Raw genomic sequence first — 21,107 nt, 5'->3', positions numbered from 1 at the left:
TTAATATTCTTTTCATTTAATTTACAGTATATTTTATTTTATTATCAATATTTAATTAATTTATATTTTTATTGTTGGTAGTTATTAGTTGGTAGCTTGTATCATATTACTGAAGAAATACTATTTTTGTATCATATCACTGAAGAAATACTATTTTTATTTCTATTTCTCATGATAGGAGACATAATTGCAATAAATTTTGAATTTGTTGATGCATAGTTAAATTAAATTTAAATATAATATTTATTTAATAAACATAATATTTAAATAATAAAAGTTGGAAAATGCAAGAAAACTGAATCCAATATATCCAGTTTCAAGAGCCCACTTTGTCGAATAAATTAAAATAAAAAAACACGAAAGAGGAAACCTAAAGCCTTTCATTCCCTCACTCATGCTCCGCTTCTTCCCGCCTGCTCCTCCTCCCTTTCAGCAGCCCAGTGTTGCCGCCATAACTCCCCGGTTCACTGCCGCCACCACCGTCTCTCTTCCTCTCGTTCTGCGCGCCTCCCTCCTAGCGGATGCTCTGATTTTCTACTCTATTGCTGTTGCTGGTATTCTATCAATCTCCATCTGTCTATTCTTCGTCTATTTTTTATGACAACATCAGAATAGCAACGAAAAAGAAAGAAAAAAACTGCGGCAAATCGGGGTCTTTTCGAACTGAACTGCCGTGTGTACACTCTGCCCTTTGATTTCTTGCACGTTTCTGTCAATTGACGGTTTGATCATCTGTATATCTCTTTGGGCTCTGCTGAAAATTGCACTGCATCTTCTTTATTTATCTAGAACCAGTGGCAGTAATCCATCGCATACAAATTTTCTCTAACAACCGAACGTCATTGATATTAGAATTAAAATAGTTTAGCCAATTTCTTTCAACACTTGCACCTCAATGGCGGTTTCTTTTCGGATGCATTTCCCCCTTGAAATGGTAACTTTTGGATACCTTTTTATTGGAAGTCGTTATTAGAAGTGAACGCTCCTAGGTTGAATCTCCCAACCCACCTTGTTGAACTAGTTTTGACTGTCAGTGTTGAAATACTATGAATATATCCTACACTACTGTATGTTGGTTTTAATTGAGTGCTTATGGTTACTGCAGCTGAATTATTTGGGGGAATGCATCCCTTCTGTCACCATTGGCAGTTCTGGGAGGAATGTCATATATTCTGAATTCTCTAATTCTCTTCTTGGGAAAGGTAAACTGTTAATTGAGACTGCGTTTGTTAAGGTTTCAAGACACATATGGTATGAATTTAAGGGGTCTAGGCTATGCACTGTGTAGTAGCTAAAAGCAATGGGGAGAAGGAAATATATCTGTGCACCCTTCTTTTGTCTGACCAGGTTGAAGGCTTTGCATTATTCCTCATTCGGATTCATTTTTCTCCTCCTCTAGATCACAAAAGGGGAGGCCAATAACGATTCACTTCCATGAATTGTTTGTTACTCACTGTAAATAATCCCATCAAGCTCAATAAAGTAAAGCTCAAACTAGTCAAATTCGCCTCAACGGCAATTGCTCGACTAAACCAATGTTCTTTTTCTCAGAGTGATGATGAACAAATTACCACCTCCTTCAACACAACTTCACACGTTCAATTTAACCCATCAAAGGTGATCCAAATCTTAGAAAGTCTTCGAAGGGAACCCAACAGTGCCTTTTCCTTTTTCCATAAATTGGAGGAACGGGGCTTTCGTCATAACATCTCTACTTATGCAGCTCTCATTAGGATATTGTGCTCTTGGGGTTTGGAGAGAAAGCTTGACTCTCTGTTCTTGAATCTTATTGGCTCCGAGAAAACAGAATTTGATATTTTAGATTTGCTCGAATCACTTAATCAAGGATATGTGATGGATGGCTCATTCATTCGAGCATACGATGCGTTGATCAAGGCTTATGTTAGTGTTAGCTTATTCGATAGTGCTGTGGACTTACTTTTCCGATCAGAAAGGAAGGGATTTGTTCCACATATTTTTACTTGTAATTTTCTCTTGAACCGCCTTATCGAGCATGGGAAATTGAATATGGCTCTAACTGTGTATAAGGAGTTGAAGAGGTTTGGTTTTCATCCTAATGATTATACTTATGCTATTGTAATAAAAGCACTCTGTAAAATGGGTAATATGGAAGAAGCTATAGATATTTTTGAGGAGATGAGTGAAGCTGGGGTGGTCCCAAATGCCTTTGCTTGTACTGCATATATTGAAGGGTTGTGTACCCACCGTTGTTCAGCTTACGGGTATCAGTTGCTACAAGATTGGAGAGCAGCACAGGCCCCGATAGATGTGTATGCTTACTTTGTAGTAATTCGTGGATTTTGTGAAGAGATGGAAGTAAACAAGGCAGAAAATGTTTTTCTCGATATGGAGAAGTATGGAGTAGTTCCAGATGCACAAACTTATGGAGTGTTGATCAATGGTTATTGCAAGATGTTGAAGTTACAAAAGGCTTTGTCTCTTCACAGTTTCATGTTGTCAAAAGGTATAAAAACAAATTGTGTGATTGTTAGCTCTATTCTTCAATGCTTGATAAGGATGCAAATGTATTCAGAAGTAGTGAACCAATTTAAAGTATTTCAGGATGAGGGAGTGTTTTTCGACAAGGTTGCCTACAATATTGTTGTTCATGCCTTGTGTGAACAAGGGAAATTGGAAGAAGCTATGGAGTTGTTAGAAGATATGACAAGTAGACAGATCCAGATGGATGTTGTTCATTATACAACAATGATTAAAGGTTTTTTTGTCCAAGGAAAAATTTATGAAGCAATGACGATGTTTGAGAATTTGAAGAAAAATGGTATTGAGCCTGACACCATCACTTATAATGTGCTCGCTGCTGGATTATCTAGAAATGGTCTTGTGTCTGAGGTGAAAGACCTTCTAGACTACGTGGATGAACATAGTTTGAGAGAAGACCCTAAGATATCCAACCTGATAATTGAAAATTTATGCATAGGAGGCAAAGTGAAAGAAGCGACTGAAATTTTCAATAGTTTAGAAGTAAAGACTGTAGATAGCTATTCTGCCATGATTAATGGGTATTGTGCAGCCAACCGTACTAAAGATGCATATGAACTTTTTGTTAATTTGTCCAAGAAAGGAGTTCTTTTAAAAAAAAGCTCCCTCTTTAGGCTAGTTAGTAGCCTTTGCATGGATGATTCTAACGACAGAGCTATTAAGGTGATTAAAAGACTTTCAATTATCAACGTGGAGGCTAATGAAATTGTGTACAATAAAGTCATAGCTTCTCTTTGTCGGGCTGGAAATATGAATATGGCCCAATGTTTATTTGATTGTTTAATTTGTGCTGGGTTAACTCCTGATCTCAAGACTTACACAATGATGATAAATGGTTATTGCAAGATTAATTTTTTGAGGGAAGCTTATGAACTTCTGTGTGATATGAAGATTCGAGGGAGGAAACCTGATATTTTCATCTATACAGTTTTGCTTGATGGTCAATTTAAAACCAGATTACGAGGGCTTTGCTCCTCAGTAGATTTAAGGGGAGCAAAGCAAGAAACGGCTTTTACTTCCACAATTTTTGATGAAATGGAGGACATGAAGATTACTCCAGACGTTATTTGCTACACTGTATTGATTGATGGGTATTGTAAAATGAACAATCTTAATGATGCTATTGTCCTCCTTGAGAAAATGGTTGATCAAGGAATAATGCCTGATACAGTGACATATACCACCCTAGTGTCTGGCTTTTGTAGAAGTGGGGATGTAGAGAAGGCTGTAACTCTATTTGATGATATGTTATCTAAGGGAGTTCTACCTGACGCATTTTTCATCTCTGTTGTCTCACGGTATTCTAAAATCTGCTGGATAACAGTGAATAGCATTGGTCTTTGAATTTTTCCAATTAAGTATAATGGTTAGTCCTTATACATCATGTTATCCCTTTTCTTTTCTTTTCTTTTGCTTGCTGCCTGCCTTAGCTTCTCTCCTTCTTTCGAGTCATACAAGTGCCTTATACTTTGCAGGTCCTGGATTCTCCACAGCTGAAATCTACTTGAGCTATATGAAAGCCCTCTACTTTGACCTAAAGATGGCGTAGTCAATTGTGGGAAATTGCTGCAATAATGGGCTTAGATATTAAACTCTACCATATCAAGGTTTTTACTTTGTTATTTTTCTTTAGACTCATGACTCATTAATTACATACAATTTCTTTAAAATTACTTTTTTTATAGGCCCAAACTCAAATACTATTGAGCAAGTTCAGCAGTTTATTTTGAAGCAGTATATTTGAAGGGACATATTTGAAGGTGTGAGTTAAACTTGTCGAGGATATCGATTATGGGGTTTTTGTCCATCTTTTTATGGTTGCTTAGTATTCTGACCATAATTGAGCATCACTTGAGAGTTAAATTTATTGAACGAAGTAATGAGATTGAACTTATTGCTTTGCTTTGCTTTGCAGTTTCTGTGAATGAAAGTAGTGTTTGATTCTGTAGAATTATATGAAGATGTGAGAGATGCTATCCGAAGCTGTAAGTTCCAAATATTGTCTGTTCCCATTTCCCAGACCTGTTAATGTTTGCAACCTAACAGTTCAATCGATCCTTATCTCCGACTTTGATTCTTTAATACATCAGAATGATTTGAAGTAGACAATGGCAATAGATGTAGATAACTACGAAATAGTGAATTCAAACGACTCAAAAAGTGAAATCTTTTACTCTAGCATGTGGGGACGAACTATAGAATTTTTACATTTTTCTGCTACCAATTGAATGCTTAAACCCTTATAACTTGCTTTATAAATCCCAGAGTGCTTTTGGACACCTTTGATCTGCATGCCTTTGCATCTACTGTAATTAGATACACACCTTGAGTTGAGAGCTATTAACTGCATAATGTTCAAATTTCCAATTAGATTTTTAACTGTTTCGATGTTGTAGTTTCTGAAGATGTGTTCCATTTTGTGTATCCTGCTCGTAAATCTGTAAATGTAATGAATTGATTGATCGATCTCCCAAGGTTGCAACATCCTAACACCTAGCCTCTGAATCACTTCACTGTCCAATGACCTGATTGGGCGTGCTAGTTTTCAAACTTACCTTCCGTTGCTCCATCCCAACTGTATCCGTTGACGTACTTCTGACCCCAAATTCAAATTGAGTTCTTTAGAAGGATATAGCCCTCGGAAGATGTGTCATCTTGTTGTAGGCTTGTGGGTTGTTTATTATATTCGCATACATTATGGCTGGAAATCACTTTTGCAGTATACAGACCAAGCCAGTTTGTTCCCAATCAATGTTAACCACATTTTGATGCGACTTACTTTCTCTTGTGGATTATGTGGGGACAATATTGTTGAAAATCCATGTAGCTATCTTATTCATTAAAAAATGTGTAGCTATTTGACTCCACACCATATAAAATTTCATTTGTCTACCGTCCATTGTAATTATTTGTAGATTTATATGTTAGAATCTAGATGGAATGATGTGATATGTTGTAGAACATGAGATTGATATCTATTCCTTATTATGCATCTTCAGGGCTATATAATAATAATCTGAAGTTTTTTTTCCAGGATCTTCTCATTCTATACAACACTTCTATGCTGTTGTATACAGTATACTGCAGTTCAGGAGATCCGCATTTCTGAAATTTGGAAGTTGATCAAACTTGCATAATCCTGCCATAATTTCAAAAGAAAGTGCGACCATGGTAGGAATGGATTTTTTGTGCTGGTAGATTTCTTTTGTGATAAATTATTTAAATAAAAATCAATGAAAGAGAATTTTCAATTGGGAGGAGAATTTTCAAGCACCCATCTCTGAAAGAGAATTTAGAAGAAGATTGGTCAATTCTGATGGCAGAAAGTTCAAACAAGGAGATGAGAGCGGAAAAAGACAAAACGACGGCACTTTTAGGTCTCTGTTTCTGGGACATGGCGGCGGCGGCGGCGGTGTTGATGATGGAGGCAATTATGGCCCTGATTCTGAAGAAATAATTAACAAATCTGGAAAGAAGCTATGGGGTTTCAATGGGTTGACGAAATGGAAGAGAGACGAAACAGAGGACGAGACACCTCCATTGGCCCTCCATGAAAGATGTGACAGTGAAGCTTTTTGGGGTTCTTCCAAGTTCAATTCAGATTGCAACGAGTCCAATTGGGAAGGCTCCCAGCACTAAATAATAAAAAGGAAGTTGCATTCAAATGGTTCTCCATCCGATTTCTCCATTGACAAGGTAACGAATTGCTTCAATGGCGTTGGCTTGTAAATTTGGTGCTTTTGTTTCGTTTTCGTGTCCTAATTTCGTTCATAATCAGAAGGTTTTAGGCAAGAGGATTAAAGAAGTAGCTTTCACGAGTCCAATCAGAGCTCAAATCCACAAATCCCAACCTCAAATACTCATATAATGGCAGCAACTCGATGCGATGGACGACATTTGACGACGACAAGAAGTGCCAGCCAAATCTCTTCAACAACAATATTAGCAAACCCAAAGGGCTTTCAGTGTTGGTGCTTATAATTCTCAAGTATTTGTAAGCATAGGGCTGAAATTACCGTCTCCCTGTCTTGGTTATCTGTTGTCTTGATACAGTTCCTTTTTTGGTGTATATTGTACAAATGTCTGCATGATTCAAACCAAACTGGCTTTTCCAGATATTCATTCGAGCGTTTATGCTCAGGGTAAAACTAAAAACTTGTGCAAATATTTCTTCTGAAACAGCTGTACAATATGAATGCCTTACAAAACCATGGGGATTCAATTCATCCCCAGTATTAACAGGGAACAGGATTACGAAAGTTTCCTTATCGCTAGTGTCATCGATTATACAATTCATCAAATTGACGTTGGAATTTCCAAGTTTGAAATCGAACATTCATCCTTCGAGCCTGCACGAACATCCCCTCTACAAAGTGGGCATACTCTGTTAAACACAGTGATACAGGGAGATGAATCCATGAGTAAAATGATACCTAGACATAAAAATAGATAAAAAGGGAGCAGTAATTGATGATGTATAGGCACAACATACCCATGAATCTCCTTCAACCATTTATCGACGCACGACATATGATACTCGTGGTGGCAAGGAAGGACTCTTATTTTGTCACCGTCTTCGTAATCGGCAAGGCAAATGTAGCATCTAACCAAGCATTTGTAAACAATCCCAAATTAGAAACTAAACAAGAGTACTTGGTTAACGAAAAGAAGGAACCTACTGCTCAATTTCATCCCCTCCATTAGTTTTCTTTTCGTGGTTCTTCAAAGGAAAAGAGTCAACAACAGATTCTGGTGCAGGCAGTGAAACCATGGATAGAGCAAGAGAAACAGGCTGACCATGAATTTCATCCAAGACCTTTAGATACACAAAGAACAAGATGTGAGATACCTGTTGAATTACACAGCACTTGAACTCCAAAAAGTACCTCAAATAATGCTTCAGCAAGCATGATTATCCGCGATATGCTTGCATGGGTACTCGAGTGTTCGACCCTTGAGAACGAGTCGCATGAACAAGCACCATTAGGATGAATGCCTGATGGGCAAGGTAGATTTTGGCGACTGTTTTCACTGAGACTACTTCGAATTCTTTCCCATAACTGCACCTAATTGAGAAGCAATCATGTATAAACACAATGGAAGACTGATCATAATTGTTAACATTCAGAATGTAACCTGAGATCTTGAGTTTCTTTGTTGTTCATTCAAGACGTGAATTCTGCTGGAAAAACGCCTTGAATCGCCACTCGCTTCATCATCGATAAAATCGCCACTTATATCAAGGAGCCACCTGTCTTGATCTCCTGTATTACTAAAGTTATTAGATGGGAAAACAAACGGAGACTCACTATGCCTTCTGAAACTACGCCTTGAAAAGGCATCCCAAAACAGTCTTCTGCTATTCCTTCTAGCCTCAAGATTACTTGCATCAGTGCTACTCGTAGACAAAACATTGGAAGAAACACCGACCATATCAACATCTCCTTGGCCCACCTCCCTATCATCAGACACAAGAGTGTCTAAACTTGAGGGCACCTCTTGCAGAGATTCATCTCCAAGAGACTGGAAAGTTAATGAAAGATCAGGATGACAAGGCGACGATTCAGAGTCTGGGTTCCGATAAGCTGTTGCCTCGTCCTCTTGAATGCAACCTGTCAGCTCATTAGAACATGAGTCTCCAACCTCTTGAGTAGTCGAACTGCTCGCTGCAAACATAACCTTCGTGCAGACTGGTTCGGAAGATTGATGTCCTTTACATGAAGTACCATTGGAAGCATTACTATAGCTACGAGATTCTTCATGGCTATAATCAGCACTAACCTGTGGAAGAGGAGCTAATTCCTTATTATGAGACACACGCTTCCCATGAACATTGATATCATCTACAGCACATTGCTCCTCACTGACTGCAATATCATTATCAGAATAAACGCTCTGTCCCATTCTTATGGATCCATTTGTGGGGAGTTGAAGTTCATCAATGTTGTGATTACAGTGTTGATGTTCCACCGGGTGGACAAGAAATTGAACCATAGACTCTTCCATCTATTGAAATCCAAGATTCAAAACATGAGCGAAAGGCAAACTTAGATGGTAAGAAACTAATTATAACATACAAATTGAAGATTCAAAATCACCAAGCAATCGGATAGTGATCATTACCCATCAACAATCAACAAAAACGCAAGCAAAACAAATAGCAAAGGAACAGAAACATATTGCAAAAGCTAGAGCAGTTCAGACCTAATTCCGGGGGATACTCCGATCAAAACTATTCCGAAACCCAATTCAGAGCTCAAACGAAACCAATAAACACTTGAATCAAAGGAAAGCAATAAACAGCTCCTAATGAAAGATGCTACTCAGGGTCAATCTTTGAGAGGAAGATATGGAACCCCAGATTTTTGAAACAAGATTCGGAGGAGGAATTAGAGTAAAGTTCACGAATAATGGGAAGAAATGGGTGAAGAAGAGAGAACAAAAGATTCGATGATGATGAAGAAGAAGAGGATTTAATGACCTGATGAATCGCGCGAGAAGAGGAAGCACCGCAGAAAAGAGAGCAGAATTTGGAGCGGTTGGTGCGGTAATCTCGGGAGCGAGAAGGGCGCGACGACCCCAGACGACTACAGCTCGAACCCATTTGGGTTTTGGGGAATGGATGATGATGATGATGATGATAAACTTGAAGAACACCCAATTCAGAGCTCCCTGATTTCAAATTGAATTATGGGGTTTTTTCAATCGAAAATCAATAACTTTGATGTGAATGGGGAGTTCGTGCTGTTGTTGGGGCTACACTACACCCCCAATGTCTATTATTAATTTCCTCCAAACATTTTTTATATTATATTCTCCATAGCCTTTTGCATTTGTAAAAGGGTTTCCGAGGTTTTCTGTTAAAACAAGTTCAGAGGTGTCGTGTCGCCATAGCTCTTCACAATCAGCATTTGGAGGAAATTTGTTGTGGCTGTGAAGAAATTGGCCACAAATTCATGTTGCTCATACAAACCTAATAAATTCAAACATTATCTTCATTTAAACTAACTAAAGTTTTAATGAAATCTTCCTTGTTCAACCAACTGTTTTAACCATTTTAACCCACTTCCTTTAGTCAACTAATAAATAAAGTCAACGTGAGTCTGAGTTTTTTTTTTTCTTTTTTTTCTTTTTTTTCACAAAATCTTTCTAAATTGATTTATTTCTAAATCTTTAAATGATTTAGTTTATACAAAAATAAAAAATTAGAGTTAGTGTCGTCCATTTAATCGGTAGGGACTCCCTAAGGTGCAAAATCTCCGTTTAAATGAGATATATATTTTTATTCCGTTAATTTAAATTTTATATATATATATATATTTTGGATAATTTAATTCACCAATTTTAGTTTTCCAAATGTTTTTGAAGGAGAAGATTTGAAATATATTTAGACTTTAAAAAATGGGAAACAGTTGCAAAGTCCAAAATGGATAACGGTAAGTGATCGGCGATGACGAGAAGTTCCGATCCGAGACCGAAAGATTGGGCTTCTGTCGACGTCGGAACCCTACGTCCGTCCTTAAAATCCAAACCTTAAATCCGAAGTAATCAATTCGGACGAAATCTTACATCTCCAAATTCCGATGATTTAAGATCGATTTCTTGGATCTTTATTACGCCATTCTTCTCGTTCCCGGAAATTTCAGTGTCTGATTCAGGGCTCTATTTCTTTCTTGTTGGATCTTTATTGCGCCATTCTTCTGAATCAGACACTGTAATCTTCTGTGCTTGTTCTGATTGTTTGCAGATTGGGAGAGCGGGAAGCTTCAAATGGTTAGGGGTTTTCTTATCATTCTTTTTTCTTTTGTTCAGATTGCATTGATTTTCCAGAAATTGTACAACGCTCTTAATTGATCTGTTCTTGCGTTTTGAGTTACTGTGTTTAATTATCTTCACGGATTGGATAGGTTAGGATGCGATCCAGACGCAATGTGGCTCCAGCGATTGATTTGTTCCCAAACCTTAAACCTCCCCACAGAACTTTAGGTTTTCACAGGACACTTGTTCTAATCATCACATTCCTTGCATATGCGTCCTTCCATGCCTCGAGAAAACCTCCGAGCATCGTTAAGAGTGTGCTTGGACCAACAATCCCGGTAAATTCATCAAACATTTCGCTGAGTTCGCCCTCAAATGGAACTGGATGGGCTCCTTTTAATGGCCCTGACGGCCTCCAGTTACTAGGGAAGCTTGATCTTGCATTTCTTTCTGCATATTCCATTGGAATGTATTTTGCAGGGCATGTTGGTGACCGGATGGACTTGAGATTATTTCTTGTTTTTGGGATGATGGGTAGTGGCATTTTCACGATACTATTTGGGTTAGGATATTGGTTAAATCTTCATGTGCTGTTGTTTTTCATTACTGTTCAGATTGTGTGTGGTCTATTTCAGTCAATTGGATGGCCATGTGTGGTGGCAATTGTAGGAAATTGGTGTGGCAAAGAAAAGAGGGGACTCATTATGGGTGTCTGGAATTCAAATACTTCCATTGGAAACATCATTGGATCGATTGTAGCTTCTGGGATTTTGGAAATTGGATGGGGTTGGTCGTTTGTGGTACCTGGAGCTTTGGCCATTTTTGTTGCCATTTTGGTGTTTCTGTTTCTTGTTGTGAGTCCTGAAGACATTGGATTTGAAACCTTTGTTCGTGTTAGCGAGACTGAATTGAAGGCTGAGGCGATTCCAGTTGAAAAATCAGAGAACGCAGATTCAGAAGAAACAGTGTTGCTTGGTGTTGAGCATCATTCAGATTCTATGCCTGCAATTGGCTTCTTAGAGGCGTGGAGGTTGCCGGGTGTTGCGCTTTTTGCTGGCTGTCTCTTCTTTTCCAAGCTTGTCGCTTACACTTTTCTCTACTGGCTGCCATTTTACATCAGACACACAGGTACCTCTTTCTTATTGCTAATGAATGATATTCATTTGAAATGCAAATCATAGAATGAATGTGATATGAACTAAGAGGCATCAACCATACAATAATACAATAAAGATGTGAAGAAAATATTGTTGAAATTATCAAAAGATATTTCAATTCATGCCACATTAAACAAGAATGAAGTTTCATGTTATAAATTTTCCAATAGTAAAAGAAACAAGAGTTTGTTGAGTTACCCGTACTTCCCAATGATCATTCAACCATTGAAGTTTGTAGGGTCTTGGATGTGGTTGTCTTTAAATTAAGTCTTTTGACCAAAATGGAACTCACAACATTGGTGCAACTACCGCTATCAATGACAACACTACAAGGTACAGATTGAACAAGACACCGAGTTTGAAACAAGTTCTCTCTTTGGTCTAGGCCGTCCTCCTTAATGTGGGTGTTTAGAGCTCGTCGAGTAACCAAAGATATATGTGTAGGGTCCTCTTCACTAAACTCCTCACTCTCATCATTTTCTTCATTTATGTCGTCATGTGCCTCTTCATCCGTAACAATTTCTCCCTCCTTGATGGTCATAATTCGTGCATTTGGGCAATCTCTACTATAGTGTCCTACCCCTTGACATCTCCAACACTTTAAATCCCTATTTCGAACATACTTTTCTACTTTTTCTTTCCCTGTTCTAGAATTCTCACCTTTCTCAAATTTAGCTTGAGGCTTCTCATTAATGTCTTGATTTCTATACTTATAATCAATGTTCTTACTATCCTTTTTCCATGTAGAAGTAGAATTGGGAAAAGTTTTAAAAGAATACCGTTGAGACCTTCGTTGGATTTGCCTCTCGATCTTAATTGCAATGTGCAACAACTCCTCGATATTAGAATAAGGCTGTAAATTAGTCTTGTCCACAATCTCTGTGTTTAACCCATTAAGAAACCTCGCCACGAGAGCCTCCACGTCCTCATCGAGATCAAGTCGATCCATCATTGTATCCATCTCCTTGTAATAATCCTCCACAGATTTGCGTCCTTGTTTCAATGCTTGAAGCTTTTGCGCAATGTCCCGTTGAAAATATTGTGGAACAAAACGCTTCCTCATGGACTCTTTGAACTCGTACCATGAATCAATTGGTGCTTCAAGATTTCTTCTCCTACTTGACATCAATTTATAACATGAAACTTCATTCTTCTTTAATGTGGCATGAATTGAAATATCTTTTGATAATTTCAACAATATTTTCTTCACATCTTCATTGAAGTATATTGTATGATTGATGTCTTTTGGTTCATATCAGAATGTGTCTTGGAAGCTTTTAAAAGGCTGCTTTTACGGCAAAAACACGTACCATGTCTGTAACAACCCAATCCCACGGCTAGTAGATATTGTTCGCTTTGGCCCATTATGTATCACCGTCAGCTTCACGGTTCTAAAACGCGTCTACTGGGGAGAGGTTTCCACACTCTTATGAGGAATGTTTCGTTCCCCTCTCCAGCTGATGTGGGATCTCACAATCCACCCCCTTTGGGGGCTAGCGTCCGCGCTGGCACACCACTCGGTGTTTGTCTCTTATACCATTTGCAACAGCCCAAACTCACCAAACTAACCGCTAACAAATATTGTCTTCTTTTGCCTGTCAGCAGTGATAGTTTTAAAACGCGTCTACTAGGGAGAGACTTCCACATCCTTATAATGAATGCTTCGTTCCCCTCTCCAATCGATGTTGGATTTCATGATCCACCCCTTTTAGGAGCCCAACGTCTTTGTCAGCACACCGCTCGGTGTCTGGCTCTGATATCATTTGTAATAGTCCAAGCCCACCGCTAGTCGTATTGTCTGTTTTGGCTCATTATGTATCGCCATCAGCCTCACTGTTATAAGGATGTTGAGCCCTGAAGAGAGGTGGATTATGAGACCTCATATCGGTTAGAGAGGAGAACGAATCATTCTTTATAAGGGTGTGGAAACCTCTCCCTAGCATCCTAGTAGACGTGTTTTAAAACCGTGGGACTGACAGCGATACGTAACAGATTAAAGCGAATAATATCTACTGGCTGTGAACTTGAGCGGTTAGAGTGCATTAGTTGTATAAAGACTCAATCCAATGCCTAGAAATCGAGCAATTGTCTATAAAATCAAAAGGCCAGTACCTAAATCTGTTCAGCATGATATTGAATCCATTGTGTGAAAGAAGGCAACCTCTGTTCATCCTGAAACCATTCTTTAAATCTAGCTTTGAAGCATGAATTGCTTATACTAGTAATTTTCTGCTGTGCTAGCTGTTGCTGGTGTGCATTTATCTCATAAAACAGCCGGCATCCTGTCCACGATTTTCGACGTTGGAGGTGTTTGTGGAGGAATATTAGCAGGATTAATCTCTGATTTGATCGATGCTCGTGCAGTTACTTCAATAGCATTCCTGCTACTCTCAATTCCTGCTTTAGTTCTCTATCGTGCCTTTGGGAGCATTTCCACAGTCACCAACACCTGTTTGATGTTTCTTTCGGGGTTACTTGTCAATGGCCCCTACTCACTTATCACCACAGCTGTTGCAGCTGACCTCGGCACTCAAAGTATGCTTGCAGGGAATTCCCGAGCTTTAGCAACCGTGACTGCAATCATCGATGGCACTGGGTCTATTGGGGCAGCTCTTGGGCCTCTTATGGCAGGATATCTTTCCAGTAGAGGATGGAACGCTGTCTTTTTCATGCTGATTCTTTCCACCTTCTTTGCTGCCCTGTTCTTGGTTAGTTTAGCTTTATCCGAAATCAAAGTAAAGTTGGAGCAAGGACAATGGTTTTCTAGTTCCCACACCTCAACGATAGTGGTTTAGTCTAGAGCAACAGATTTCTGATAGAAAATATATTTGTACATCTTTGTATCCTATTACTTTGTATTCCTATTCTTTTGAGTGGTGTGAGATCTCATATTGGTTGGAAAGGAGAACAAAGTATTTCTTATAAGGGTAGGAAACTTCTCTCTAGTAGACGCATTTTTGTGAGGCTGTTAACGAAACGTTATAGGCCCAAACAATATTTGCTAACTGTGGGTTTGAACGGTTACAAACAAATTAGGAGAATTTGTTGAAGTTATTTGCCTGCACTTTTGTTTCTGTCGTACCGATGCACTCACCTTCAGCAAGCTTGTGAGATCTTATGTGATCTCATATGTGATTGGTGGGCAGATAAGGGGAAGGGTGTCACAATTGTACTCTAGCAACAACGAAACAATAATTGTGTGACACTTGTTTTAACCAAGTGAATAAGTCAGCTATGAGAAATTTGAACTATGCGGACTACGTAAGTGTATGCTCAAGCCTCAAGTTACGTTTGAGAGAAATGTTTTAGAAAACGTGAGTGAGGAAACAACAACCGCTTTGATAGCATATAACTTGGGTAGGAAAAAGTGACAACTAGTCACATCTCCCTATAATACATTTTGGAGTATTTTTGCTCTGGTGGTTGTAGACATGATTTTAGTAATCGGTCATACATTCCCGTATTCCCACAATATATACTAGTGAAAGACCTATCTAAGATGAAAGTATGTAAAAGAGATTTGGAACGGACATACGGTCATAGACAACACGTTCTAGACAAACATAATTGAAACACCCAACATACGACTATGGACAACTCAACACGTGTTGAGCAAATACAACCGTGACAAAGGGCAGGCAAAGGCATCGGGCATAGGCATGGTGATGTCCTAATCTAGTGCTCCATTTCATATGGCTGAGCGGAATTGGGGGTAAAAATGGGCCCAAATTCTTGAGAAATGAGTACTCAAAATGGTGCAAGAGATGTAAGAAACATGATGGATCCAATTCAAAGCCCACTTATGGGACCCTCTGCCACTCTTTGTTCCCATTATGCACCACCTACCACTCTTTCTTCACTCTTCAAAATAGAACCCTTTTTGTTTTATTTACAAACCCTAGTTGTTCATACTATACAAAACAGTTCCTTTCAGTTCCTTTTCTCAAAGTAAAAGTAAAAAAAAAAAAAAAGACACCCAAGTTGGTGGGATTAATATATTATAATGTCTGGTCGTTCCCTTTATCCATGCAGAACATTATGAAGAATTAATTAATTAGGGGTACAAGTAGTAATAATAATATTAATGTTGATAATATATATATAGGCTTTTAGTAATGGTATGTACAAAGGACAGTTCCCTAAGCCCTAAAAAACCTGCAGCATTTCTGTAACGCTGTCTTTTATACTCTTCTCTTTTTTGTTGAATTTCTTTTACCCTACAACCCTTTTTGTCTTGTTCGGTTGTGTTGTTTGTCTGTTTCTTTTGGGATCAGTTATGTATTGGAGGCTTTCTTGTTGCTGGAGAATAGTCCATTTCTGCTATCTCTATGAGGTCTGGATAATGTTGTTGTTCTTCATGCCCTGCCTCAAGATTCTCAGAAACTGCCTTTGATCTCTTCATGTCCTGTTCTTTCATGCCCGGGTTCCCCTTTTTGTTTCCTTCTTTATTCTGAACATCAAACCACACACAACCCCGTTAGTGATACTGTCCACTTTGAACATAAGCTCTCATGATTTTGCTTGACAGTTATTGTTTATTTATTAGTCAATGTGCGACTCCCCCCAACAATCCTCATCGAACAAAGTATACTATAGAGCCTCCTCTGAAGCCTATGGACCCTTTAAACAACTTTCCTAAGGCTCGACTCCTTTTCTGGAGTCCTCATCCTTTGTTCGACGTTTGAGAATTCTATTTGCATTGCTAATTTACTGACATGACTCTGATACCAAATGTTGGAAATGACCCACGATCGAAATATGTCGAAATAACGAAAAGAATTGAAAAGCTAAGTGTTTAAGATTTCTTTGTTTTAAAAGCTCTCTCCTCTCAAGTTGTTCCTTTTTCTTATTTCGACATATTTCGATCGTGGGTCATTTCCAACCTAATCAATTGTTGTTCTTGTATGAACTTCACGTAAATTTGTTAGGTTTTAAAATCCGAGATGACTAAGACTAAGACTAACCCTTGTTGTGGAAGGGGTTGGAGATGATGGTGAAGTTTCCATCAGAAGTTTTCTACTTTTCCCTGCATCATAAATGTCAAACCCACTTTAGATATGCGATGTGATGCATAATAAAGAGTGGAATATGTCCCGTTTGGGCAAAATTTAATGCACAAAACTTAATCCCAACCTGAATTACAATGCCCATTTTCTTCCACCAATGGAACCTCCTCTTCCTATAGTTAATATATATTAGCCATCAAGATAAGAGATTTTGGAAGAGAAAGCTTTAAAGGGAAAACTCACAAGTGGTGTTCCTAGCAGCAGTGGCTTCATCAGCCCATTCCCCAATCGAACACCTTCACAAACACAAACTTGTTCCATTAAAGCATATAAGAGCATCAAACAACAAAACCCATCTAAAAGAAATTGCAAAAAAGTTGCATACCTTGAGAGTGATCAAAGAGGAAGAACATAAGGAGAACAGAAGCAAGAACATGAATGGGCCTCATTTATGGATCCAAACAAGTGTTTTTTTTTTTTTTTTTTTTTGTGTGTTTATAAGAGGAGATCAAAGCGTAGAAAGTAAGCTAAAGACACCAAATTTGAGACAGTTTTGGATTCCTTAAGGTGGTCGGAATTGAAGGAGAGATATGAGGAACGCGTGAATGCTTGATGCCTTGGCAATTGAGGCTTCATATTATATATATATATATATATATATATATATATATATATATGAAGTGTGAGGGTCCCATTTTGTGATGACTTCTCAAAAACTTTGAAGGTTCGATTGGGATTTTTCTTCTTATTTTCTTCTTGTATTCCATTTAGAATGATTAATCGAATCAAGGGGCTATAATTCATTGTAGGACCATGCTGTTTTGTATGATTCATCAAATCAGATGGCTGTCTTCATAGAGGCACTATCACGTGCAAAATCATAGCCTTCAAATGCCCTTACCCATCGGGGGATGAACAATCATACATCTTTTCATCAATCCTTCACTTAGTGACAAAATCAAGGTTATATGTGAATATAAACAACTTAATTTAATGGATAAAGTCTTAACTTAATTCGACAAGATTTGGAGGTCGGGAATTCATATTTGAACTTGTTCGTTGAGATTTGTGAGATCCCACGTTCGTTGGAGAAGAGAACAAAACATTCCTTGTAAAGCTGTGGAAACCCCTCTCTAGTAAGCACGTTTCAAAACTGTGAAACTGATAAAACAAACCATATCTACTAACAGTGAGTTTTGGACTATTAGAAATGGTATTAGAGCTGGACATTATGTGGTGTGCCAGCAAGATGCTGACCCCTAAGGGATGGATTGTGAGATCCCACGTTAATTACGGAGGGAACGAAACATTCCCCTAACAGTGACCTTGAGTTGTTACGAGATTATACTTTTTTTTTTTTTTTTTAAGCATTAAACTTTATTGATTTGGAGTTTGATTGTGCCAATTCATTATAGATTTCAAATAGTAATAAATTTTATAGCTTGATTTTTTTTATTTTTTATTTAATTTTGAAATCATTTTGGAGGGTGAAATGCCACGTAGTCAACTAAGAGAAAGGGGTTAGTGGGGTCGAAAGGCATGTGTTGGGGAACAATCAGATTTAATGCATTGCATGCGAGAGTGACTAGACAAACGGTGAAAGACACCAATTTGCACAACTATAATTCACCGCATTTACCGACGTGGTGCAATGGTCTCTCCACGTGGACGTCCATATCTTGGGCCCCACTTTTTAATGACGTGGCATATCCGCCATGCAGGCACCGCCACCCCATCTCCACCATACCCACGCTTCAGCTTCTGCTTCCCCCACCTTCCGGAACGGGCGCGCGTGTCCCACAATTTCTCTCCATTATTTTCTTTTTCTCATTTTTAAATTTTATTATAAATATGTTTTTCTCAAAATTTAAAATAAGTATCTATTATTCATGAAGAATCTATAAGATTGTAAGATTATAAACCCAATTTCGAGACGTATTTTTGTTCTAAATGTGACATAATATATATTAAATTTTGTTAATTTTTTAAAATTAAATGTAATGTACTTGTTTTATTCCTTTTTAATTCTCTCTTTTGAGTATATATTAAAATAAATATTTATTCAATCAAGGAACCTATCCAATTAACCCACCTCCCTTCCTATTCTTTTTATGTAACATGCTCAATGAGAAGCTCATATATTAAATTAAATAAACAAATATTTTGGCACAAACCCTAAACCCAAAAAGCACAAAAATATAATTTTTTTGGGTTAAATTATTGTCTTATTTTAAAAAAATATAGTGATATAGAAATTTGTTAGAATTTAAAATATTTTAATAAATTTCTAAAATATGGGTATTTAAAGAAAAAAAAAAAAAACAAAAAAACAAAGTGGAAATGGGAGGAAGGATATAGGTGCCGGCAAAGCGACAGCACATGTTCCTCGGAAACTGGATGTTTGAAATATAAAATTAAGTGGTAGCTATAACTAACTATATGATATAATGTTGGGTTTTAAAAATATGTACTTTACCTTAACAAAATAATGTAATAAAAACCATGCTTCTCCTCCTTCTCCTACGTATTTTTTGGATTAATGTCTGGTCAAACCATAACATATTTTTAATTCTTGACTTTATATTTAATTTTTCTACCTAAACTTTCCAAACTTCCAATTTAATGGTCTAAAAAGACCAAAAACAACATTAAAATATACTTATTAGTTAATAATAATAAAATATAATAAAAGTACAAATTATCCTTTTTCAAATCTAATTCATAAATAAAAGAAAAAATCTATTTAAATTCTCATCCGAAAATCTAGGTTAAAATCTTATAAATATATTATTATAAGTTCAATTTTTGTAATAAGCTCCCCAATATACCTTTAAATTACAAATTTACCGTTAGCATCCCGAGGTGAAATTTCTCTGCCCAAATGGACAGACAGAACAAAGATAGAGAAATTTTTTACCTCCTTAGTTTTATGGCTAAATTTAACTATTTTTACTATTGGATTTTTTTTTCTAGGTATTTTCTTAATGACCCGACACATTTATCGAGTCCATTGCAAAAATCGATAAGATACACGTTCCAAAAAATAAGATCTTTCAGTATGATACATCAACTATTGCTAAATAGACAATAAATATATATATATATATATATATATATATATATATATATATATATATATATATATTCTAAATTAGTTCCTAGATAATTATTTTAGTTTAGTTTTTTAAACTAAATACGAGAATAAAAATGATTATATCTTTTAAAATATAGTAACACAAATCCAAATTCAAGTGTTGTTTTTTTTTTTTTTTTTTTCTTGGGATATGATGGGCATCAAATAATTCGTTTGTGACCATATAATAGGAAAAAAAAAACATATTGGGTAAACAAAAAAGGTAACTTTGGATAAAAATATGAACAATACCTTAGCGACAAATGCAACTTGTAGAAGTCTTATTCCTTGTCAGAAAAGTAGTTGGGTCTCTAATAAATGTTGTATGCTGTAACAAATCTTTGTCATCTCCAATGTCATTACATAAGCTTTCACCATAAATCAAACGAATAACCTTTCTAGTCACAAAAAAAAATAGCATATGCTATATATACTTCGGGTTCAATTAATTCAATCTTATAAACTTAAAAAAATAACCAATATTATTAGCCTAAATACACCATCTTCCAAATGTTTAGACCAAAAAATGCTCGTAGTTTTTAAACACGATGATTTTGAATGGTGGGAGGAGTAGAGTTTGAAAAATATATTCTTTTAGTTTTGGAAAACGTATCGAATGCAACTTTCTCTCACGTGTCTTGTCTCAACTTTTCAAGACATTACCTATGACCCAACGTGAGAGAAGGGATGAAATAGCACACTTTCATGTTTATTGATTGAGTACCATGCAAAAGCTATCATAAAATGGGTTAGATTAGTTCGTTTACGAAGTTTGCCCTAAATTTGATTTGACATCCAATAAAGCGAGCGAGAAAGCAAGCTCGAAGAAGGTATATAGGTCGGGTCTTTCTAGCAGCATCGTCGTAGCATCACGTAATAATTGTAAACGAAACCGTACTACAAAAACATACTAAGATGAGGGGAATTCAGAAATGACATTGTCGGGTCATTGTTTGACAAGCACATGGGGATAGTTCTTGGTCTCCTTTGGTTGGAGGCTTCTTCAAATTTTGATGGTCTTATATTTTGGTAGCTCCTTCAAGAATGATCGTCTTTCCACTTAATTTGGTCGCATAAAGGAGAAAAAAGGAGACCCAATTGAAAGAAGAAGCCTAAAACCAAAAGACATGATATTCAAAGATGGGTCCAGTGAGGGTGGCAGGCATATGAAATGGGTATCTATATATCAACAGAATGCAACATGAGTATTAATTATATGGGTCGGATGATGAACACAAGAACATCTTGTGGAATTGTGAAATGGTGTGGGTTTGGTTTGCCAATAAATGATATGAGAATGATGTGTATTTATTGTCAACCTCTCCTCTTCTTCATCCCGTTCGATATGAGTCTAAATACAAAGTCTTTTAAATGAAACACTATCGTCTTTCTTTGCTTGAACTATCAGAGAATTATGTTCGAAATCAACCCTTGTTGCTCTCCTGTAATGATCCAAGCTCACCACTAGCAAATATTGTCTTCTTTGAACTTTTCCTCTTGAGCTTCGTTTTTAAAACGTGTATGCTAGAGAGA

The 21,107-nt window shown here is 37.1% G+C and overlaps 4 protein-coding genes across 15 annotated transcripts; 2 read left to right on the top strand and 2 right to left on the bottom strand.

The window, feature by feature from the left end:
* The first annotated feature begins 334 nt into the window (after positions 1-334).
* LOC111793016 (uncharacterized) lies at positions 335-6,699 on the top strand. 10 transcript variants are annotated; one of them, XM_087123022.1, is made up of 7 exons: positions 336-554; positions 1,106-1,202; positions 1,552-4,127; positions 4,206-4,280; positions 4,436-4,505; positions 5,555-6,216; positions 6,302-6,699. In XM_087123022.1, the coding sequence occupies exons 2-3, from the start codon at positions 1,161-1,163 to the stop codon at positions 3,862-3,864; spliced, it is 2,355 nt and encodes a 784-aa protein (XP_086979148.1). In that variant the 5' UTR covers positions 336-554; positions 1,106-1,160; the 3' UTR covers positions 3,865-4,127; positions 4,206-4,280; positions 4,436-4,505; positions 5,555-6,216; positions 6,302-6,699. The 10 variants fall into 10 exon arrangements, with proteins under 10 accessions (XP_086979146.1, XP_086979148.1, XP_086979140.1 ...); XM_087123014.1 differs by having other exon boundaries at positions 1,106-3,886; positions 3,996-4,127; XM_087123016.1 differs by having other exon boundaries at positions 1,106-4,127; positions 5,555-5,691; positions 5,844-6,216.
* Positions 6,664-9,342, bottom strand: LOC111793015 (uncharacterized). 3 transcript variants are annotated; one of them, XM_023674682.2, is made up of 6 exons: positions 9,002-9,342; positions 7,657-8,526; positions 7,407-7,580; positions 7,200-7,336; positions 7,013-7,123; positions 6,664-6,904 (listed from the first exon to the last, which is right to left on the bottom strand). In XM_023674682.2, the coding sequence occupies exons 1-6, from the start codon at positions 9,122-9,124 to the stop codon at positions 6,817-6,819; spliced, it is 1,503 nt and encodes a 500-aa protein (XP_023530450.2). In that variant the 5' UTR covers positions 9,125-9,342; the 3' UTR covers positions 6,664-6,816. The 3 variants fall into 3 exon arrangements, with proteins under 3 accessions (XP_023530450.2, XP_023530449.2, XP_086979149.1); XM_023674681.2 differs by having other exon boundaries at positions 7,407-7,586; positions 9,002-9,341; XM_087123023.1 differs by lacking the exon at positions 9,002-9,342 and adding an exon at positions 8,725-8,966 and having other exon boundaries at positions 7,407-7,586.
* A 564-nt stretch (positions 9,343-9,906) lies between these two features.
* LOC111793014 (putative glycerol-3-phosphate transporter 5) lies at positions 9,907-14,302 on the top strand. The gene is made up of 3 exons (XM_023674678.2): positions 9,907-10,293; positions 10,428-11,406; positions 13,677-14,302. The coding sequence occupies exons 1-3, from the start codon at positions 10,291-10,293 to the stop codon at positions 14,228-14,230; spliced, it is 1,536 nt and encodes a 511-aa protein (XP_023530446.2). The 5' UTR covers positions 9,907-10,290; the 3' UTR covers positions 14,231-14,302.
* A 1,209-nt stretch (positions 14,303-15,511) lies between these two features.
* On the bottom strand, positions 15,512-17,067 carry LOC111793666 (uncharacterized). Its single transcript, XM_023675657.2, has 5 exons — positions 16,827-17,067; positions 16,685-16,737; positions 16,569-16,614; positions 16,400-16,461; positions 15,512-15,885 (listed from the first exon to the last, which is right to left on the bottom strand). Exons 1-5 carry the CDS (start codon positions 16,888-16,890, stop codon positions 15,706-15,708), a joined length of 405 nt encoding a protein of 134 aa, XP_023531425.2. The 5' UTR covers positions 16,891-17,067; the 3' UTR covers positions 15,512-15,705.
* Between the last annotated feature and the right edge of the window lie 4,040 nt (positions 17,068-21,107).

This window comes from Cucurbita pepo, chromosome 4, assembly GCF_057944985.1.
Source record: "Cucurbita pepo subsp. pepo isolate OVF chromosome 4, ASM5794498v1, whole genome shotgun sequence".
NCBI classification, from domain to species: domain Eukaryota; kingdom Viridiplantae; phylum Streptophyta; class Magnoliopsida; order Cucurbitales; family Cucurbitaceae; genus Cucurbita; species Cucurbita pepo.
This window is presented reverse-complemented; position numbering and strand designations above follow the sequence as displayed.

Excerpts from the sequence above, each read along its gene's own strand:
- LOC111793016 (XM_087123020.1), top strand. The coding sequence starts at position 1,435 with ATGAATTGTTTGTTACTCACTGTAAATAATCCCATCAAGCTCAATAAA.
- LOC111793015 (XM_023674681.2), bottom strand. The coding sequence starts at position 9,124 with ATGGGTTCGAGCTGTAGTCGTCTGGGGTCGTCGCGCCCTTCTCGCTCC. Across the intron at positions 7,337-7,406 it reads TTGCTGAAGCATTATTTGAG|GTCTTGGATGAAATTCATGG; the intron begins GTACTTTTTGGA and ends GTGTATCTAAAG. Across the intron at positions 7,124-7,199 it reads GGAGGGGATGAAATTGAGCA|ATGCTACATTTGCCTTGCCG; the intron begins GTAGGTTCCTTC and ends ATGCTTGGTTAG.
- LOC111793666 (XM_023675657.2), bottom strand. The coding sequence starts at position 16,890 with ATGAGGCCCATTCATGTTCTTGCTTCTGTTCTCCTTATGTTCTTCCTC. Across the intron at positions 16,615-16,684 it reads TGCTGCTAGGAACACCACTT|GAAGAGGAGGTTCCATTGGT; the intron begins GTGAGTTTTCCC and ends TATTAACTATAG. Across the intron at positions 16,462-16,568 it reads AAATGGGCATTGTAATTCAG|GGAAAAGTAGAAAACTTCTG; the intron begins GTTGGGATTAAG and ends TTTATGATGCAG.
- LOC111793014 (XM_023674678.2), top strand. Across the intron at positions 11,407-13,676 it reads ATTTTACATCAGACACACAG|CTGTTGCTGGTGTGCATTTA; the intron begins GTACCTCTTTCT and ends CTGCTGTGCTAG.